At 37.7% G+C, this 21,582-nt stretch overlaps 1 protein-coding gene across 12 annotated transcripts in view; it reads right to left on the bottom strand.

Annotated features, from left to right (window-relative positions):
• The window catches only part of UGGT2 (UDP-glucose glycoprotein glucosyltransferase 2), a 246,604-nt gene that overhangs the window by 55,230 nt on the left and 169,792 nt on the right, over positions 1 to 21,582 (bottom strand). For all 12 annotated transcript variants that reach the window (XR_016212759.1, XR_016212760.1, XR_016212758.1 and 9 more), the window contains 4 exons: positions 19,526 to 19,605; positions 15,335 to 15,524; positions 9,657 to 9,815; positions 9,235 to 9,320 (listed from right to left, as the gene is read on the bottom strand). Coding sequence is in view for 8 of the 12 variants with exons in the window: in XM_089303495.1 (XP_089159621.1) it covers positions 9,235 to 9,320; positions 9,657 to 9,815; positions 15,335 to 15,524; positions 19,526 to 19,605 (515 nt within the window). In the remaining 4 variants the exon portion in view is untranslated. The remainder of the gene's footprint in view (positions 1 to 9,234; positions 9,321 to 9,656; positions 9,816 to 15,334; positions 15,525 to 19,525; positions 19,606 to 21,582) is intronic.

Raw genomic sequence — 21,582 nt, 5'->3', positions numbered from 1 at the left:
CAACGGAAAAGGAAGACCTTTCTCTCTTTCTAACTCTGAGACAGACAGACAGACAGACAGAAGGGAGGGAGGGAGGGAGGGAAAAGAAAAGAAAAGAAAAGAAAAGAAAAGAAAAGAAAAGAAAAGAAAAGAAAAGAAAAGAAAAGAAAAGAAAAGAAAAGAAAAGAAAACCACATTTCTTTCCCTGCAGCATCCCCAAGTGTGAATAGCAGCTGGTGAAGAGAAGGTGCAATTTTGATAACAGTAGGGATTGCGGCAGCTCTCATGCATGTAACCAGTGGATTTTAATAGAGGGGGAAAAATCCATGTTCCCCACTGATTTTGAGTCTGATTTGAAGATTTACAGGGAGCTGGGCACCCACTTAGAACTGTGAAGTGCCCCCATCCTCTTAACCTATCACAGGCTATGGGGCTCAAACTGTCAAAGCAGTAAACCCACAGCCTTTTGGTGAGGACAGGGGAACCTTAGCAGGTGAGTTTATGGTTATGTTGATCATACTCACCCCCTGCTGATAACAAAGGACATCTACCACAACCAAACTAGTTATTACACTAGATAATAGTCCCACCCTTGAGCACCAAGTATTCCCCCGTCCCACCCAGCACATGCCTCTGGGTATTCACTGAAGGAACAGACATCCCACTAAGCCACAGAAGCATAATTCAAAAAATTTACACATCAGTGGAGAAAACCAAGAAGTGTTCCCACAAATGACTAAAATAAATATAAAAATACAAGAAAAAAAAAGATGACAACATGATTCCAACAAAGGCACACATCAATTTCATATTAGAATGTGAAGACAAGGACGATGATGAAATGTCTAAAAAACAATGATTATAGGATTACTCAGAGGCAGTGAGAAGGGAATTCATGAGTTAAAAAAATCCATACATGATATGGATGAAAAAATTGTCCAGGAAGTACAGATTCTGAAGAGAAAAAACTGAAATATTAGAATCTAAAATATAAGTAGCCTAAATTTTCCAATTTAAATATACGAACTGGCAGAATGGATAAAAACCAAGACACATCTATTTGCTGCCTATAGAAACACACCTGAACAACAAAGATACATGCAGACTGAAAGTGAAAGGATGGAAAAAGATATTCCATGCTAACAGAAAGCAAATTTGAGCAGATGTAGCTATGCTAATATCAGACAAAATAGAGTTTAACACAAAAATTGTTAAAAGAGACAAAGAAGGGCACTATGTAACGATAAAGGGATCAATTCAACAGGAACATGTGACTATAGCAAACATATATACACTCAATCTCAGGGCACGTGGCTATTTAAAATAAATGTCAATCTAAAGGGAGACACAGACAACAATACAATGGTAATAGGGGACTTCACACCTCACTTTCATCAATACACAGATCAACCAGACAGAAAATCAACAAAGAAACAACAGAGATAATTGACACTACGGACCAAAAGGACTGGCTGTTATATACAAAATATTTGATCCCACAGTTGAAGAATACACATTCTTTACATCAGTGAACATAACTTTCTCTAGGATAGGCTATACACTAGGGCATAAAGCAAGACTCAGCAAATAAAAAATAATGAAATCATACCATATATCTTTTCTGACTACAATGGGATGAAGCTGGAAATTAATAACCCAAGAATTTCTAGAAAATAAGCAAACACATGGATACTACACAACATGCACTAAATGAATAATGTGTCAAAGAAGAAATAAAAAAAATTTAAAAAATTCTGGAGACAAATAAAGATGACAATAAAAACATCAATACTTAGACAATGCAGCAAAAGCAGTGTTAAAAGAGAAGTTTATAACAATTGATGCCTACTTCAAGAAATTGGAAAGACATCAAATAAATGATCAATGCATCTCAAGACCTCGAAAAACAACAAACCAAACCCCAAATTAGGAGGAAGAAAGAAATGACTAAAAAATACACAAAAATTGAAACCAAAAGACAATACAAAAGATCAATGGAACAAATTTTTTTTCTTTTGAAAAGACAAACAAAATAGATATACCATTAGCCAAACTAACCAAAAATAAAAGGTAGAAGATCCAAATCAGTAAAATCAGGGATGATAAATGAAATATAACAAGGGAAAATGCAGAAATAAAAATAATATCAGAAAATACTACAAATATCTATATTTCTACAAATTAGGGAACAGAAAAAATGGATAGATTCCTGGACATATAAAATCTACCAAAATTGAGTCACATAGTCACTGAAAAACTAAGCAGACCAATAACCAAGATGAAAAATTGAATTAAGGACCCTCCCAACAAAGAAAAGCCTAGAACCAAGATGGCTTCCTTGCTAAATTCTACCAGACTTTTAAAGACAAACAAATCCAATTCTTCCCAAACTATTCAAAAAACTGAAATGGAGGAAAGGCTCTCAAACTCCTTTTATGATGCCCATGTCACCTTAATTCCAAAACTAGAGAAGATATAACAATGAAAGAAAACTATAGACCAAGACCACTGATGAACACAGATGCAAAAATCTTCAACAAAATACTAGCTAATTAATTCAACAACACATCAGAAAGATCATTCATTTGGACCAAGTGGTTTTCATCCCTGTTATGCAGCAATCATTCAACATCCCAAGTCAATAAATGTGACACATTATATTAACAGAATGAAGAATCAAAACCATCTAATTATCATAACAAATGCAGAGAAAACATCTGATAAAATAGAACATCCTAAAACCTTAGACAAATTGGGTATAGAAGGAACATTTCTCAACACAATCAAGGCAATACATAAGAAACCCATAGCCAGCATCTTATTGAATAGGGAAAAGTTGGAAGAATTTCCAGTAAGACCTGGAACCAGAAAATGATACCTACTTTCACTGTTGCTGTACAGTATAGTCCTAGACGCTTTAGCCAAAGTCATTAGGCAAGAAAAAGAAATCAAAAGGATACAAATTGGAAAGGAGTGAGTCAAATTATCCCTATTTGCAAATGACATGATTCTATATACTGGTGGACCAAAAGACTCCACTAAGTTACTATTGAAACTAAAAAGAGAGTTTGGTAAAGTTTCAGGATATAAAATTCACACACAAAAATCAATACCCTTGGTATACCCAGACAATGCCATGGATGCGAAAGAACTTGTAAGTTCAGTCCTATTCACAACAGCAAAAAGAATTTAAATACTTTGGAATAAATTAACCAAATATAGGAATGATCTCTACAACGAAAATTACAAAACATTAAAGAAAGAAATAGAAGACACAAAAGATGGAAATATTTTCCATGTTCATGGATTGGAAAAATTAAAATCATTAAAGTATCCATAGTACTGAAAGCAACTTACAGATTCAATGCAATATCCATATAAATACCTAGTAGATACTTTTCAGATCTAGAAAAAACAATACTAAAATTCACATAGAAACACAAAAGACCCTAAATAGCTAAAGCAATCCTAAACAATAAAAACAAAGCTGGAGACATCATAAGATCAGATTTAAAGACATACTGCAGGGTAGTTATCATCAAAATAGCCTGTTACTACCACAAAAATAGACATGCACGCCAATGGAATAGAAGAGAATCCCCAGAAATTAAGCCCTGCATCTACAACCAAGTGATCTTTGACAGGTAGCTAAAATCAATCCCTGAAGAAAGGACAGTCTACTCAACAAATGGTGCTGGGAAAACTGGATCTCTGCATGCAGAAGTATGGAACAAGACCTCTACCTTCCACCTTATACAAAAATCAAGAAAAAAAATGGATCAAGGATCTATATCTATGACCTGATACCATCTAATTATGAGGAAAATCTTGTGAAAACTCTGCAAGACATTGCCATAGGCAAAGACTTCTTGGAAAAGACCCCAGAAGCACAGACAATCAAAGAAAAAATAGACAAATGGGCATACATCAACCTAAGAAGCTTCTGTACAGCAAAGGAAACACTTAAACTGGCAATTGACGGAATAGGAGAAAATATTTGCAAACTATGAAATGATGAAGGATTAATATGTAGAATCTATAAAGAGCTCAAAAAACCCAACAACAACCAAACAAAACAATCCAGTTAAGAAATGAAATGGGTAAAGGACATAAACAGGCATTTTTCAAATGATGAAATTCAAATGGACAACAGACATGAAAAAATGGTCAGGATCACTAGCTATCAGGGACATGCAACTCACAATTACATTGAGGTTTCACCTTACCCCAGTTACCAAGGATGTCACATAGAAATCAACAAACAGTAAATGCTGCTGAAGATGTAGGGGAAAAGGTTCCCCAATCCATTGATGGTGGGAATGCAAACTAGTACTCTATTGTGAAAGATGTCATGGAGATTCCTCAGAAAGTTGAAACTGGATCCACCATATGATCCAACCATCCCACTCTTATAACTATATAGAAAATATTTAGACATTACAATATCATTGGTTTTACTTCATTGAAAAGTTATTATGAATAATTGACAAAAAACTTTATATGGATGAAATGGTCATTTTTCCATTCAATTACTGCTTATAGTCATTGTCTACATTCCCATTAAATCAGGGTATTATTGCTTTTTATTTGTTAAACTTCTTATTTGGTGAAGTACTAAGCCTTTCTACTGAAATGTAAATTTAAAATATTTTACCTCAAAAGCCAAAAAAAAAAAAAAAAAAAAACCAGAAAGGTAGAAAGGAGGAAGGTGGGAGGGAGGAAAGGTGAGAGGGAGAAAAGGAATATCATAATGTTCTTAGAATTGTATCTATAAATCATATTTAATCTGTTAAAAATTAATTAAAAAGAAAATGAAAATTGAAAAAAATTCAGTGAGTTCAACAACAGTAATATGAGAGGATAAAACAAAAGATAAGATGGGAGGGGTGGGATATGAAATAAAAGGGGACTAGAATGCTTCCACTGGGGCACGTATGAGATTGCTACCAGACATTGTAGGGAGAATGAATTGCTTTAATCTTGCACTACCACCATTCTCTGCAAACTGACCCTCAGAGGGACCAAATGTATAAAAAAAGGGGATGTTGGAGATGAAAACTGAAGAATTTCTTTGTAGGGAGCTGGGGCTAGGGCATGAGTCCCCATTGCTGGACCCTCTGGGGAAAGGAAGGAGACAAGTATTACCATCTAATCCTAAATTCATTAAGGCAGGCACTGTAGGGGGAGGACACAGCAATGTACATTCAAAGTTAGGATAAACAGAAGGCTTGCGTCTGGTTCACAGCTGGAAAAGGTAAAGTGCATCAGGACCTAAGGCTTGATATCTGAGAAGGACTAACTCTGACTGCTTTGTAATTGGACTGAATTAGAGTTTGCTGGGTAAGTGACGTAGCCATGCAGGACAGACTGGGCTTTGTTGTTATCCTATGTCCTCCCAATATGGCACCAGATGCATGAAGAGACTCCCACAACAACAGGCTCTCAAGGATTCAGCACTGTGGTGTAGCAAGGTGGAGTTGTGCCAGCATCCTATATGGGTTCTGGTTTCAGTCTTGGCTGTTCTACTTCTGATCCAGCTCCCTGCTAATGCACCTGGGAAGGCAGTAGGGAATGATTCTAGTGCTTGAATCCCTGTACTCATGTGGGAGACCCAGAAGAAGCCCCTGGCTCCTGGCTCCAGACTTCAGACTGGCCCAGCTCTGGCTGTTGTGGCCATTTAGGGACTTAACCAGCAGATGGAAGAGCCCTCGCTCTCGCCCCCACCCTCGCCCCTCTGCCTTACAAATAAACAAATCTTTTTAAAAAACTACAAAAACAAAAAACACCACTACCAACCAAAGAGGCTCTCAAAAGAGCCTAAGGACTAAACATGTTGTTAATCAGCCAAATGGAATAGAGATGCATCAGTGGGGATCAGATAATTAGAGGAAAGTGAGGAACATCAAAGAGCCCACAGAAGCCTTCCACAAAGTGAGCTTCAGTTACTGCTAGGATCAGAAAGTGCAAAGCCAGTTAACAATGGAGCAGCTCATGGTACTGTGGAGAAAGAATGCAGTCTTGGTTGAAACCTCTCTAGTATCACATACCAAACATAGGAAAAGCAGTTAAGAGACATCCAACAGAACTGGAAAAACATTTGCCAACCATGTATCTGACAAAGGATTAATATCCTGAATATATCAGCAGCTTAAAAACTCAACAACAACAGAAAACCAATCCAGTTGAGAAACAGGCAAGGGACTTCAAGGACAGGTCTCAAGATAAGAAATACAAATGGCCAACAAACCCATGAAAAAAAAATTCTCGACATCACTGGCCATCAGAGAAATGCAAATCAAAACCATGGTATCACTTCATTCTTGTCAGGATGGCTAAAATCCAGACAGAGAATAACAAAATGCTGGCCAAGGGGCTGCCACCGCGGCACAGGTTAATCCTCTGCCTGCAGTGCCGGCATCCCATGTGGGTGCCGGTTCTAGTCCCAGATGCCCCTCTTCCAATCCAGCCCTCTGCTATGGCCTGGGAAAGCAGTAGAAGGTGGCCCAAGTGCTTGGGCCCCTGAACCCCCATGGGAGACCCAAAAGAAGCTCCTGGCTCCTGGCTTTGGATTGGTACAGCTCCGGCCATTGCAACCATCTGGGAGTGAACCAACGGAAGGAAGACCTTTCTCTCGTCACTCCTCTCACTGTTTGTAACACCACCTCTCAAATAAATGAATAAAAATCTTTAAAAAAATGCTGGCAAGGATGTGCAGAGAGGAGAACACTTTACACTGTTGGTGGGAATGCAAATTAGCACAGCACTATGGAAAACAGTGTGGAGATTTCTTTAAAAACTAGAACTAGATTTGCCATATGATCTGGCAGTCCCACTACAGGGTATAAACCCAAAAAACGTGAACACAATGTATCAAAGAGATACCTGCACCACCATGTTTATAGCAGCACTGTTCACAATAGCCAAATTTTGGAAACAATCAAGGTGTCCATCATCAGGTGAATGGATAATGAAAATGCGGTATGTACATATACACAAAGGAATATGATTCAGTTATAAAAAATAACTATCATTTGCAGCAAAATGGATGCAACTGGAGGACATCATTTGTGTGGAATAAGCCAGACCCAGGAAGAAAAATGAGGCATGGTATCAGAGCTGGGCCAGTCAGAATCCAGGAGCCAGAAGCTTTCTCCGGGTCTCCCAAGCAGGTGCAATGGCCTAACAACTTGAGCCATCTTCTACTGCTTTCCCAGGCCATAGCAGAGAGATGGATTGGAAATAGAGCAGCCGGGACTCTTAACAGCGCCCATGTGGGATGCTGGCACTGCAGGCAGTGGCTTTACCTGCTAAGCCACAGCACTGGCCCCAGGAAATATTATAGGGGAGCATTGCTTTTTTTTTTTTTTTTGCATTCTGTTTATCTAGTTACATATTAATCAATTTGGATGAAAGTGTGATTGAGAAATGCTTATGGTTATTACTATGAAGCTATTTGAATTGCCAGAATTTACGAATGAAGAATATTAATTTTCTACTAATATGTTAGTGGTACATAAAATATAACGCAAGGGGTAATTTTCTCCATAAAGCATCTATCTATACACTTTATCACTGAAAATAATGGTAAAGAAGATAAAATAAAACCTAATATTTTATTACATAATATGGATGATATCTTAGAACTGTATTCTGTGAAGAAGGAAGAAGAAATAAGTGAGGAAGAAACAGAACATTTATTCAATATGTAAGATACTGCATTCTATGATAATTATCTCATATAGTCCTCACCAAGGTAAGAAGCTTAGCTTCTTTTGTAATGGGAAAATAAAGACTTAAAATCACAAAGAAATTTATGCAAGATCCTACAGTTAGTGATAAAGAAGTGATCTGAATTACACTTCAATTCTGAAGAGCTTTTCTTTTGCAAAATATAATGGTGAATCAGACAGAAAAGCTTATTTCCTGGCAGTTTGCAGAAGATCAAAGCAGCTGAAGCTAAGCATGAATGGTTCTTGAAATTAAGCCTTGGAATCACAGCTTTTACAAGGATAAAACACAAATGTTGTAGTATATTTTGTTTACTTTCTATACTACTATCACTTTATAGCACTTAGAATGTATAATACTCACTTTCTTAACTACCAACTGGAATGAATTCAGGAAGGGTAGGAATTAATTCTACTCTCCTCCCCAAGAAGAGGTACTCTCTCCCAAGACTCTGCTGCTTGGGGTTAGGAGCAGGGTAATGCAGACACAGTAAAACTGTCTGCTATCCTTTACAATGCATCTTCTCCTGTTTTGTGCACAACAGATATTGTAGTACTTTTACCTGGTTTTCTTAGCTAGAAGAAACATACTTAACCATATGAAGGTCTTTTCATGCTCAAATTCTGTGGCAGGATGAACTCTGGGAAGTTCTATTCTGCCATCTTGCTAACAACTGGATTTAACTCAGTCTTTTTAATTTAATTATTGTTTTGAAGTCAGATGTATCAGACCAAAAACTTATTTACATATAAAAACTTGGAAGGTGTTTATAGGAGCATGCCTTTAGCCTAGCAGTTAAGATGTCTGCATCAAGTGTCTGGGTTTGATTTTCACTTCTTGCTCCTGACTCCAGCAGACAATGAAGGCAGCAGGAAATGGTTCAAGTACTTGGGTTCCTGACACCCATGTGGGAAATGTGGATTATATTCCTGGTTCCTAACTCTGGTATTGATATGGAATAAGGCAGGTAGTTAGATTAGGGCCTCGAGCTGGAAGCCACACCACCCCTGCCTATGAAATCCTATCCATCCTCTTGTCAATCAAAAGGACCCCCTTCCCCAGGATGTTCCTCCTCTGACCTAGGGGTGGTTCCATGTAACCACTCCCCTTTCTAAACTCCTAAGAAGCCTGGCAATGGGGAGGAGGCTCTCTTTCCCTTCCCATGGACATTGAGGAACAATGTACTGAAATTCCTCTATTCATGTGGACCCAGAGCAAGCAGAGTATTGAAATTTATTTCTCTTCCCTTCATGGCCCCATTCTTCCTGAACAACGCCCACCTGTGTGTGTGTTTTCCTCACCTTTTATCACTTTGTACACTGAATTTGTGCCTGTACTAAGAACACTTCTCCAAGTAAGAGGCAAGAGCCTAGAATAGGAATTTAGAACTAACTTAGCCCACAATAGCACCTGTGCAGCCTTGGCCACTGCAGGTCTTTGGGAAGTGAACCAGGAGATGGGAGCTCTCTGTTTCTGAACTCTCCAATAAAATTTTAAAAAATAAAAAAGGCGATTCATCTAACTTACCCAACTATTTGATAAATATCTTCAGACTTTCCTTCACGCAATTTCAGTATCCAAGCACCTGGGTTTGCTTTTAATTGAAAATAACCCTTTTAAGGTGGGGAAAAAATAGAATTTTATGACCAAAATCATTCACTGTTCACTAAAGACTATACATGAATCATCCAAGAAAGTGTTTACCATGAAACAAGTAAATTCCGTAAATGAATTCAAAAGGAGAATTTACAATGACCTATGACAGCACGTATTCAAAGTATGCTTGTTCACATTTTTAATTAACTTACTCAAGAATTCAATTTGCCTTTCTGTGAGTTGTTCAAAAGTAAGAGAACACAGACTATTTTCTCTTACTGTTAGCAAACACCTAGAGAATTTCATCAAAGCATCTACTTTAAATATACCAATTAAATATGTGAAACACTTACAAGATTCGCCATCACTACTGTATCTACCATAACAGGTTGAGTTTTTGTGCCTAGTGTAAACTGCAGACCCCGAGGAGGTTGTTCTGTCATTGAATTAAAGCAATGTCCTTCAAGTAGTAGATATTCTAGTTCATATTCTGCTGTAACAGTTCTCTCAATCTGTGGTGGAAACATGATTATATTAGTAGCCTTCATAAAACAAATTCAACAATAAATATATATGATTTTAATATCAATGTGTTTTGGTAGATAACTTCAACTGTTTTTTTTCATCAGTGACCTTATTAGCTGAATCAAATTCTTTAAGATAAAAGCCCATGATGGACTTTTTTCTTATGACATCATTTCTACCCCAATCTCATGTAAATACACCAACATCATCAGGCAGGAGAAATGATATAGACCTGGATATGTGCTCTGGAATTTGTAATGCTCTAAGGATGTCTTTGAGACAAATTTGATGGGATATTCCTTAAAGACTCTGTTACAGTTTGATGCTGCCCTGAAAAACCTACTTCAGAGTGTGCAAGTAAGCTAAGTTATTGTCCCTTGCTTTCTTTTTCAGAAAGTTTTTCAACTTTTCAGAAATTTATGCTTGTAATTATTTAAGTGCAGTTCACTTTTAATCAATTTTTAAAAATGTTAATTTTCTTCAGTGAAGTCACCAATTTTCATTTTTGTCACAACTCAAAATATTCACTTAAAATAGATGACAATATGCTTTTTGTTTTATTATCAATAGTGTTTCTATTCTGAGAATTTATTTATTTATAATTTATTTATTTATTTATTTGAAAGTCAGAGAGAGATCTCCCATTTACTGGTTCACTTTTCAAGTGTCTAACAGTTGGGTCTGGGCCAGGCTGAAGCCAGGAGCCCAAAGCTCAATACAGGTCTCTAACATGGGTGGCAAAATTAATCTTTGCACTTCCACACAGAGAGAAAGCACCCAAAGACTAAACATTCCTTTAAATATTAATATTGATATCTATTTATATTTTTCATAATTTTTTCCTAGGAAAGTGTAACTTTTTTTACTTAATATGGTTTTCTCAGAACATCTGCTTGTCTCTATTGCTAGACATTACCACTGTCTCCAGATTATCCTTTATTGCAAATAGCATATTTTAGGGCTAAATTTTTTCTATACTTCACATAAACAATGTAACACAAAAATAAAACAAAGAGCTATTTTCACGTAGTTTTGGAATTTTGTTCAGCAGACTAAGACAGTTATGCTATTTATATTTATTTCATCATATCAAATTTTGACACTACTGTTTGGTATGCTTCAGATTCAGAGTTACTTGGAAATATTCTGTATTCTGTATTTTTCCTGTTAATACCTCAGAAATAGATAACTTCTGGATACAGTATTTAATGGAATCTTGTTCTTATAATTTTATTGCTTTGAAAAATAAGAAGTAATTTCTCTGAAAACAGTATTTGCTTCAATAACTTTAGATTTCTAATTAGTTGTAGAAATTACTTTTCCAGTGATGAACTTCATATACTTAATTAACCTGTATCCAGAGTCCTTATACAAATTTTCTTGAATGGTTTCACAATATAAAAGAGTTAAAAGTTAAGAGATCCAAGATAGATCATCTAGCTCAACTCCTCATTTTACAGGAAATTGTATCTACAGATATTTTGCAGTAAAGCTTGATAGCTTTGTTCCTATTATATTCTAAAGCAGACACCAAATATATTTAACCAATTTATGACTAGTGTCTTCTTCATTTTGCATTAATGTGAAACTTTCTCATTCATATATATCTGTAAAATAGACTTAGTCAAATCACAACACCCAAAACAGCCAATTTCTTTTCCAAAGGGTTCACAGTTGTAAATAAATGAAGTTTTCTAATAATTTTATAAAGGTGATTTAATTAGTTCTAATATTCAAGCTATATTTTTTAACAATATGAAAGTTAATGACCTTTATTGATGTTTACATTTCCAACTCTCCTTTCTATCCAAAAGATACTTTTTGGGGCTTGCATCAGTACACAGTGGGTTAAGCCTGCAATGCTGGCATGGTTTGAGTCCTGGCTGCTCCACTTCCAAACCAGCTCCCAACTAATGCACTTGGGAAAGTAGTGCAAGATGGCCCAAATCCTTGTGCTGCTGTACCTCTGTGGGAGACCTAGGAGTTCCAGGCATCTGATTTCAAGCCTGGTCCAGCCCCAGCAATTCTGGCCATTTGGGGAGTAACCCAGTGGAGGGAAGATCTCTCTGACTCTGCCTTTTGAATAAATCAAACAACTTGTATACAAGATAAGAATTTAATACCTTTCAAGCATGACTCAGGAAGCAAATGAAATTTATAAAAAGATTTATTCTGTGGCTATTTAAAGAGTGTCTTCTTTTAAAATAGATTAGGTTTAATTGCAAAGATTAGCATTTGTGTTAACAATTATCTTTTTTTAAGCATTTTTTTTTTTCAAAAACAGTTTATCTGAAAGGCAGTCACAGAGAGAAGGGGGAAGAGGGGTAAGGGGAGAGGAGGAGAGAGAGAGAGGGAGGGATAGAGAGGGAGAGGAAGGGAGAGAGGAAGAGAGAGAGAGATGGGGGGAGGAAGGGAGAGAGGGAGAAAGAGAGAGAAAGACATGTTCTGTCCACTGGTTCACTTCCCATAGGGCTATAACAACCAGGGCAAGGCCAAGCTGAAGCCAGGAGTTTCATCCAGGTCTCCCTCATGGATGGCAGGGCCCCAAGAACTTGAGCCATTTTCCATTGCTTTCCCAGGCACATTAGCAGGAAGCTTAATTGGAAGCAGAGCTGCTGGGTCTTGAACCGAAACCCATATGGGATGCTGGTGTTGCAGGCAGTGCTTAACCTGCTATGTCATGACACCAGCCCCAATAATTATCTTTAAATCTTACTTGTTATTCAAGTATTTCTGCTGCTAATCATGCAATTTTGTATCATTCCAATGACACATGCTCCAAAGCAAACAAGCAGTAACATTGATCTTGATCTGTGACCTGAACTCTGACAAGCTGCCTGACAGTTGGGAATGTGAACTTTGAGAAACTATTCATGCCCAAAGGATGAGGAATAAACCCAGGAAAAGTGAAAGTAAGAAATGAGTTTTAGGGGCCGGTGCTGTGGCATAGTGGGTAAGGCCGCCGCCTGCAATGCCAGCATCCCATATGGACGCCAGTTTGAGTCCCGGATGCTCCACTTCTGATCCAGCTCTCTTCTATGGCTTGGGAAAGCAGTAGAAGATGGCCTAAGTCCTTGGGCCCCTACACTCACTTGGGAGACCCAGAGGAAACTGACTCTGGATCTGTGCAGCTCCGGCTGTTGCAGCCATCTGAAGAATGAACAGGCGGATGGAAAACCTCCTCTCTCTGTCTCTCTCTCTGACAGGTAGTGTTACAGATAGTGAGAGAGTGAGAGTGAGAGTGAGAGTGAGAGTGAGAGTGAGAGTGAGAGTGAGAGAGAGAGAGAGAGAGAGAGAGAAAGGTCTTCCTTCCATTTGTTCACTCCCCAAATGGCCACCATGGCCGGTGCTGCTCAGATCTGAAGCCAGGAGCCAGGTGCTTCCTCCTGGTCTCCCATGTGGGTACAGGGACCCAAGCACCTGCGCCATCCTCCACTGCCTTCCCGGGCCACAGCAGAGAGCTGGACCGGAGGAGGAGCAACTGGGACTAGAACCCAGCGCCCATATGGGATGCCAGCATCGCAGGCAGAGGATTAACTAAATGAGCCATGGCGCTGGCCCCAGCTGCTGAAATTTTCACCAGCAGACTCCATTTAAAACCTTTTCTAAATTGTGTTAAATCCCCCACTGTGAACTTTTCACACTGTTGGTTAGTGTCTTTGGAATTACCTGCTTGATATATAATGAAACACTTACTTTATGAAGAATCTAATAGATTCTGTTAAGAGATTTGACTAATCATGAAGAAAACAGGAATTTTTTTAAAAACTTCTTTCCAAATTTACTTCTTTACAAAATTTACTTCTAAATTTTTTGCCATAAATTTTATTATTTCCCCCTTTTTTCGCTTGACTTGTTGAACTGATTTCAGATAATGGTTATGACTCTCTTTTAGCTTCTTTCTTAAGGGGTCCAGTTGGGGGTACTGGTGAATATGTTACATGGATTAAAAAGAAGTTTACCAAGAAGGAAAGCTTTAGGCAAAAGGCAACACATAAGAAGTGCAAAATACAAATATGATGAACAACTTCAGGCAAACTATTAAAGGTACATGCTTATGCTTTGGTCAAGGTAATGGCTACAATTTAAAGGAGATGCCACCCACAGAGAAGATTTGGAAATAAGCCAAAGGGAGGATACTGAGAAAAAGAAATATTTATCTCCCAGTTTCTGGACACCAATTCTAAATTTTTTTTTTTTTTTTGACAGGCAGAGTGGACAGTGAGAGAGACAGAGAGAAAGGTCTTCCTTTGCCGTTGGTTCACCCTCCAATGGCCGCCAAGGCCCATGCGCTGCGGCCGGCACACTGCGCTGATCCGATGGCAGGAGCCAGGTACTTATCCTGGTCTCCCATGCGGTGCAGGGCCCAAGCACCTGGGCCATCCTCCACTGCACTCCCGGGCCATAGCAGAGAGCTGGCCTGGAAGAGGGGCAACCGGGACAGAATCCGGCGCCCCGACCGGGACTAGAACCTGGTGTGCCGGTGCCGCAAGGCGGAGGATTAGCCTAGTGAGCCACAGCGCTGGCCGATGTTTCTTTTTTTTTTAATTTTTGTTATTTTTGAATAATTTTTCTCATTTTGAATTTTTTTTTTTTTTTTTTTTTTTTTTTTTTTTTTTTTTTTTACAGGCAGAGTTAGACAGTGAGAGAGAGAGCAACAGAGAGAAAGGTCTTCCTTCCATTGGCTCACCCCCAAAATGGCTGCTCCGGCTGGTGCGCTGCACCAATCCGAAGCCAAGAGCCAGGCGATTCCTCCTGGTCTCCCATGCGGGTGCAGGGCCCAAGCTCTTGGGCCATCCTCCACTGCCTTCCCGGGCCATAGAGGAAAACTGGACTGGAAGAGGAGCAACCGGGACAGAACTGGTCCCCCAACCAGGACCAGAACCCAGAGTGCTGGCACGGCAGGCAGAGGATTAGCCAAGTGAGCCGCTTTGAAGTCAATTTTCAAAAACAGTAAGTTTATTTTAGAATATTCTTTTTGTCCTGTGGACTGAATGACAACACATGAACAAGAACAATCTGACTATTTGGTAGAGAAATTCATATTGGAGGTGATGGGAAGCAGCTATACGTAGTCTGCAGGATAACAGCGAATTCAGTTTCCTGCTTTTTGGTCTAATTTAAAATTTCCTTCTCTGGTAGCACTGAAAAGTAGGGAAAAAAAACCTTTGAATCTTTCTGAGTTAAAAACTGAACTTGAAGTACAAAATAGGTACTTAAAAGTGGCCTTGTATCCATCTCCCTATTTTATACCTTACTCATTTTAAAGCAGTCTTTGGGGCTAACAGCCTGAGGCAATAACAAAGTTAAGGGCTCTCAGGAAGCTGGAAAACTAGAGAAGCTGAATTTGAAAGTTAGGGAAATCTGAAAATCAAAGGAAAAGCCTGAGCCAGGCCCTAGAATAATAAAGAAGAAAATTCTGGTGAGCATTCACTCGCTTGCAACAATTGTGTATAGCTGGTAAGAATTTATCCCAGTCTCTCTATGATTTTACGCCATAACTTACATCCTTTAAGTGAATATTATCAAGGTCACAATTGCTGTGTACTGTTTCAACCAACCAGCCTTCCGGAGTAATCATGTTGAGGGTTAGAAGAGGTGATTCAGGGATATCCACAAATTTTGCCATGGGTCCAAGAGAAGGAACATTATCAGACCCTGACATCACTTCTGGCTCCAGAACAAAACGGTAAAAGCTGTTGATAAAACATAAAAATATATATTATAATAAAATTCAGATTAATATTTATTCTAAAGTATTTTAAATGTGGAAATGGCCTAACAACATAAGAAAATCTGAAATCAAATTGAAACACACTACTATAGAAAAGTTAATGCTTATAAGTAGACAATTATTATTTTGTTGGCACTTTAAGACTATATATATCATATAGCTTTGTTAATTATTTCTTACCAAACCTGATTAGAATTCTTTAATGACATACCTGATTTATGCAGGCTAACATAGTGTAAGATCTTTATTCACTCACTGATTCATCTTTAAATTTGACCATGGTCTACTTACCACTACTACCAATATGAAGAGAAATGACACCCAGGAAATAAGTAAGAGTCAGTTGAAATTCTAAGTAGAAATCTTAATATTTTAATGAAAATCAAACAGGATTGAGTTGCAATTCGCTGCTTAAAAAAGCTGTTAAGACATATATGCAGTTTTATTGTATTTTAGACTTATCTCTCAATATCACATATGTGAATAACAGTTACTTTCACTATCTTGAGACTGCGAGCAAGGCATCAATTGTGTTCTAAGTCTCTCAAAGCTCAACATGGAGGAAGATCTATTTCCAGGATCATCTCATTCCTTAAGAGCTATCAAAATGAGTGCTGTAGTTACCTTCCTGTGGTTGGCTGGGGACAGACTACAGTTGCTGGCTACCTTCAGTATGTCTCATGAGAAGCACACAAAAGGAGCCGAAGAGAAAGGATGCCATCAAGACCAAAGTCACCACCTTTTACAAGCAAGACAATCTATCACTTTGTCCTATTTTGTTCATAAGAATCAAATAATTAGGTCTAGACCTCACTCCTGGAGAATTTATGAAGAATGTGAATCCCAGGCAGCAATATTCATTGAGAGACCCAGAGAAGAAGAAAGAAGGGAGAGGAAGGGAAAAAAGGAGAGGAAAAGAGGAGGAGGAGGAAGTAGAAGAAAGAGGGGTAAGAGGAGGAAGAAGAGGGGGAGGAAGAAGAGCAAGAAGAGGAAGTAGTAGTAGTAGGCAGAAATACAGAAAAGAACAACCACGGAGTAATGTACAAAGCAAGTACTTATTGCTGTCAAAAGTAGAGAAAAATGTCACAGACGAAGTACCTCAGAGATGCTGCAAATAACAATTTCTTTGTGATCCAATAAAAACAATTTTACCCGTGACTGAGACACTTGTATCCCATTTGGGAATGCTGATTTGAGTCCTGGCTGCTGTGTTTCTTATCCAGCTTCCTCTAATGTGCCTGTGAGGGCAATGGATCACGGCCAAATTACTTGGGCCTCTACCACCCATGTGGGAGACCATGACAGAGTTCCAGGGTCCTGGTTTGGTCTTGCCCAGATGCACTGGGGAGTGAGCCAGTAGACAGAAGAACTCTCTTTCTCTGTCTCTCCCTCTTTCACAACTGTTCTGCTTTTCAAATAAAATTAAATGGTTTTTTTTTTTTTTTTTTTTTTTTTTTTTGACAGGCAGAGTGGACAGTGAGAGAGAGAGACAGAGAGAGAAAGGTCTTCCTTTTGCCGCTGGTTCACCCTCCAATGGCCGCCGCTGCAGCCGGCGCACCGCGCTGATCCTGGCAGGAGCCAGGAGCCAGGTGCTTTTCCTGGTCTCCCATGGGGTGCAGGGCCCAAGCACCTGGGCCATCCTCCACTGCACTCCCTGGCCATAGCAGAGAGCTGGCCTGGAAGAGGGGCAACCGGGACAGAATCCGGCGCCCCAACCGGGACTAGAACCCGGTGTGCCGGCGCCGCAAGGTGGAGGATTAGCCTATTGAGCCACGGCGCCGGCTCAAAATTAAATGTTTTAAAAATATAAGGAAAAAAGACCCAATTTCAGTTGCAAAGAATATGCTTCAGCTAGTCTTTACTGGGAGGTATGGTGAATGACTGATGAAGGGAGAAGATGGCCATTTTCTGAAGAAGTTTAGAGGAGTAAAGAAGAAAGGTCAGTACGCTGGAGAAGAGGAAATTTTGAAAGCAATTTTAAAAAACCATACAACTTTAATGACTGAACAAAAAAGGCTAGTGGAGAAGTTAAAAAAATAAAGAATAGGAAGAATGTGTGATAAAGCAGGGAACAAGAACAAATGGGAAAACATGAGATCAAAACAGAGAAGGAATATTAACCTTAAGAAAGGGGAGGGCCAGCGCCATGGCTCAACAGGCTAATCCTCCGCCTAGCAGTGCTGGCACCCCGGGTTCTAGTCCCGGTCGGGGTGCCGGATTCTGTCCCGGTTGCCCCTCTTCCAGGCCAGCTCTCTGCTATGGCCCGGGAGTGCAGTGGAGGATGGCCCAGGTGCTTGGGCCCTGCACCCCATGGGAGACCAGGAGAAGCACCTGGCTCCTGCCATCGGATCAGCGCAGTGTGCCGGCCGCAGCGCATGGGCCTTGGCGGCCATTGGAGGGTGAACCAACGGCAAAGGAAGACCTTTCTCTCTGTCTGTCTCTCTCACTGTTCACTATGCCTGTAAAAAATAAATAAATAAATAAATAAATAAATAAATAAATAAAAGAAAGGAGAGGGATTCCTCATTCTACACAAAGGAAGGCCAAAGAAGTAAAGGAGAAGTAAGGAGTTGAGGAATTCCTTCTAATTACCTTTCTCATAAAAGGCAAAGACCAGGAAAAAACGTGCATGTTAGTTTGTTTGATACATGCTACTGAGTAAATAAGATTCTGCTGAACTAGAGAATAAAAAGAAAATGACACGTTAACTTGACATTCTAGTATATTAGGTATCGTATCACCAAGAGAAGTCAAGTTCTTTCCTTTCCAACACATTATGCTTGCTTATACAAGGAATCTCTAAAAAGTTCATAGAAAATGCCTGTTATCTTCTAATTACATTTCCTTGGACTTTTGAGAGCCCTCTATTTACTTAATTCTTTACTCTTTATTATGCATTCCAGAGTTTTATAGAGTTACTGTGGAGAGGATCCCCACTATTTTGAATAAACAATATGTACTCACATAACTAAACTTTGGATTAATGGCTATAAAAATGTAAAGGAAAATTTTGTTCAGATTTACAAGGGCATATGATTAAATTTGAGATAGAAAAGATATATGAAAACTAAATAAGATAAAGACAAGAGTCTCAGGAGGGCAATGAATGAACCTAAAATTCCATTTGCATTTTCTATACTTTCCATTTTATTGCTTTTCAAGTATTAAAATACTTAACATTTTAAATGTCTGCTCAAGGCAATAATCTACAACAAATCTTAGAAAAGTAATCAAAGGATTAACAGAAAGCTACTTTTGTCTCATGAGTATTATTTAGATCTATAAAATTAAATGATATAGAGAAAATCTCATTAATAAGTTCTATAAAGCTATACTAGTCCAGTGGTGTACATCCTTTTTTCTTCCCAATGATACCTGGAAGATACTGAATATTCCTATAAGTAACGGTGGCTCACAATGATAGCGATTCTGATTCAGAAAGGATATATTTTTCTCCTTCTGTAGAAACGTTAATTCAATAGAACAGTATTAATGAAGAATATTTGTATATAATGATAAGCAACATTTTCTTTATCATGGACAGATTATTCCAAGCTAACTGTACCCCAACACCCTAAAAAAGTAACTATGATGATATAAAAATAATTTAATAATTCACCTCTAAGTAAGTACTGAAAGTACAGCTAAACCATAAGTAACGTCATTCAATTTTATTTCCCATTGATTTATTTCTAAATAGGTATTCCAGATCACATTTCAAGAAATATCCATGGGTAAATATAAATCCATGTAAATTCTGGGATTAGATTGGATAAATTTATACAGTTCAGTTATTTTCATTTCACACCCATTTTACATCAATTGCAGATAATATAACTTCTAGTAATCTGATCTATTTCAGGGAAGCACATTGTGAAGGAGAAAAAAAAAGTGAAAAATGGCTCTCCTTTTTTCTTGTTAGCATTTGCCAATTTTTAAAAGCAGAATTATGTTCAGACTCACCTGTCTAAAGGGGCTTCTGAAAGCTTACCCCTACAGTTCATGAACAACTTCATCTTCATGTTGATAATCTTGCCAAGTACCTATTTTAAAAAGTTCCCCCATTTAAAATTAGACAATATTATCAACTAACATTTATTGAACATATATTGTATAGTAGTAACTGCATTACCACTTTATATTCATTATCTCATTCCATTCTTATGATATCCTGATAGGCAGTACTTTGTAATTGAGGCAAAGAAAGATTCAGTAATTTGCCCAAGTTCACAAATCAGTCATGCAAGAGGTAAGATTTGAACTCCAACAGTTGATTTCAATATACCAGGGTTACACTGTCTTCTTTCTGCATAATGAAAATTTCTTTCATAGGATCTAAATTTCCTTACTATTGAAGAACAAGTAAAATAATTGATGGAATCCTGATTTACAAATACAAACTGGACACCTTGCAGTAACACTGGTAAGGGTACCCTGATCCTTTTGGAATCTTATCCTATATTTTAAGAGATGTAGGAAGTTCTTGACTACATATAAATGAAATATGCTATTTTCCTTTCTTTTTGTTTCTATAAGGCATAAGAAGTAGGTAAAAGGAGAGTGAGTGTTTAGAATAGTGGTTAAGATGCCTATTTCCCATATGTGAGTATCTGGGTTTGACAGCTGGCTCTGGTTCCTGACTCCAGTTTCCTGATAATGTAGCAGACCCTGGGAGGCAGTGGTAACAGCCTAAGAAATTGGGTTCCTATCATACATGTTTGAGACCTGGATTGCATTCAGTTACTGGCTTCAGCCCCTGCTGTTGTGGGCATTTGAGGAGTGAACCAAAAGATGGGTAAGTGTTCCCTTCCTTCCATCCCTCCCCCTAACTTTCTTTATATATATACTTATACATATATAAATTTATATGTATTTATATATATAAATATATATTACATTAATTTATTTATACTGTTTAGGGATGGGAATTATCAAAATTAATGATTGTCTTCCTACTTTTAAAATATATACATGTATTCTTTTATATATATATACAGTTTATATATATAAATATAAATGTAATATATAAAAATTCGATATATAAATATTAAATTTATATATTTATAATTTATTTAAATAATTTATAAATATTTATTATTTATAAATAGAAATATAAATGTAATATAGAAATGTAATACATATATTTATATATGTAAAGTGTGTGTGTTTATATCTGTGTATATATATAAAAGAATACATGTATATATTTTAAAAGTAGGAAGACAATCATTAATTTTGATAATTCCCATCCCTACACAGTTAACAAGTCAATGAAGATACAAAAGGTATTAGGCAACAAAGTAAGTAAAGGGAAAGCAAAAAATAAAACACAAACCCAGATTTATGTAACAAAAAATACTTGATAAGGGATTAGAATATATAAACTAAGAATTAAAGAGCTTTTAGTTCTCATTCCCATTCTATCACTTCTCATACTTCAAAAGAGGTCGCAAAAATACAGCTTTTCCCAAGTGTTGAATGAAACACCATTTTTCAATAAATTATTTTTCTATAAAATGTTAAAGTTGCTAAGAAATAAGGCATGGTATTATTACCAATTATATAAGCTGGAACACAATTTCATACTTATATATCTCCACAATTTTATATTTCTTATTTCAAAAATCTACCTTTATATAAAGAATTTCAAGGTAAACAATATTTTTTTCTGAATAATGACATCCACAGGAATAGGGAATGTGTACACTAAAAAGCATTAGATAACTCTACCCCTCAAAGATAAAATTACTATCAATGTCTTCCAAAGAATTATCTGAATAGTATATAACTTAAATACAGAAAACTATAAGAATTACCTACTTATTTAAAAGGTAGGATGATTTAAAGGAAGAGGGAGAGGGAGATGGAGACACATTCATCTACTGGTTCACTCCACAAATGGCCAGGCAAAAAGCCAGGAGCCCAGAACTCCATTTAGGTCTTCCGTAGGTGGCAGGGGCCCAAGCACATGGGGCCATCTTCTGTAAACCTCCTGAGTACATTATCAGAGGGCTGGATTG

The sequence above is a fragment of the Oryctolagus cuniculus genome, chromosome 9 (assembly GCF_051225735.1).
Source record: "Oryctolagus cuniculus isolate XC-2025 breed Fujian yellow rabbit chromosome 9, ASM5122573v1, whole genome shotgun sequence".
Taxonomy (NCBI): Eukaryota; Metazoa; Chordata; class Mammalia; order Lagomorpha; family Leporidae; genus Oryctolagus; species Oryctolagus cuniculus.
Note: the sequence above shows the minus strand (reverse complement) of the source record. Positions and strands in the feature narration are given on the sequence as shown.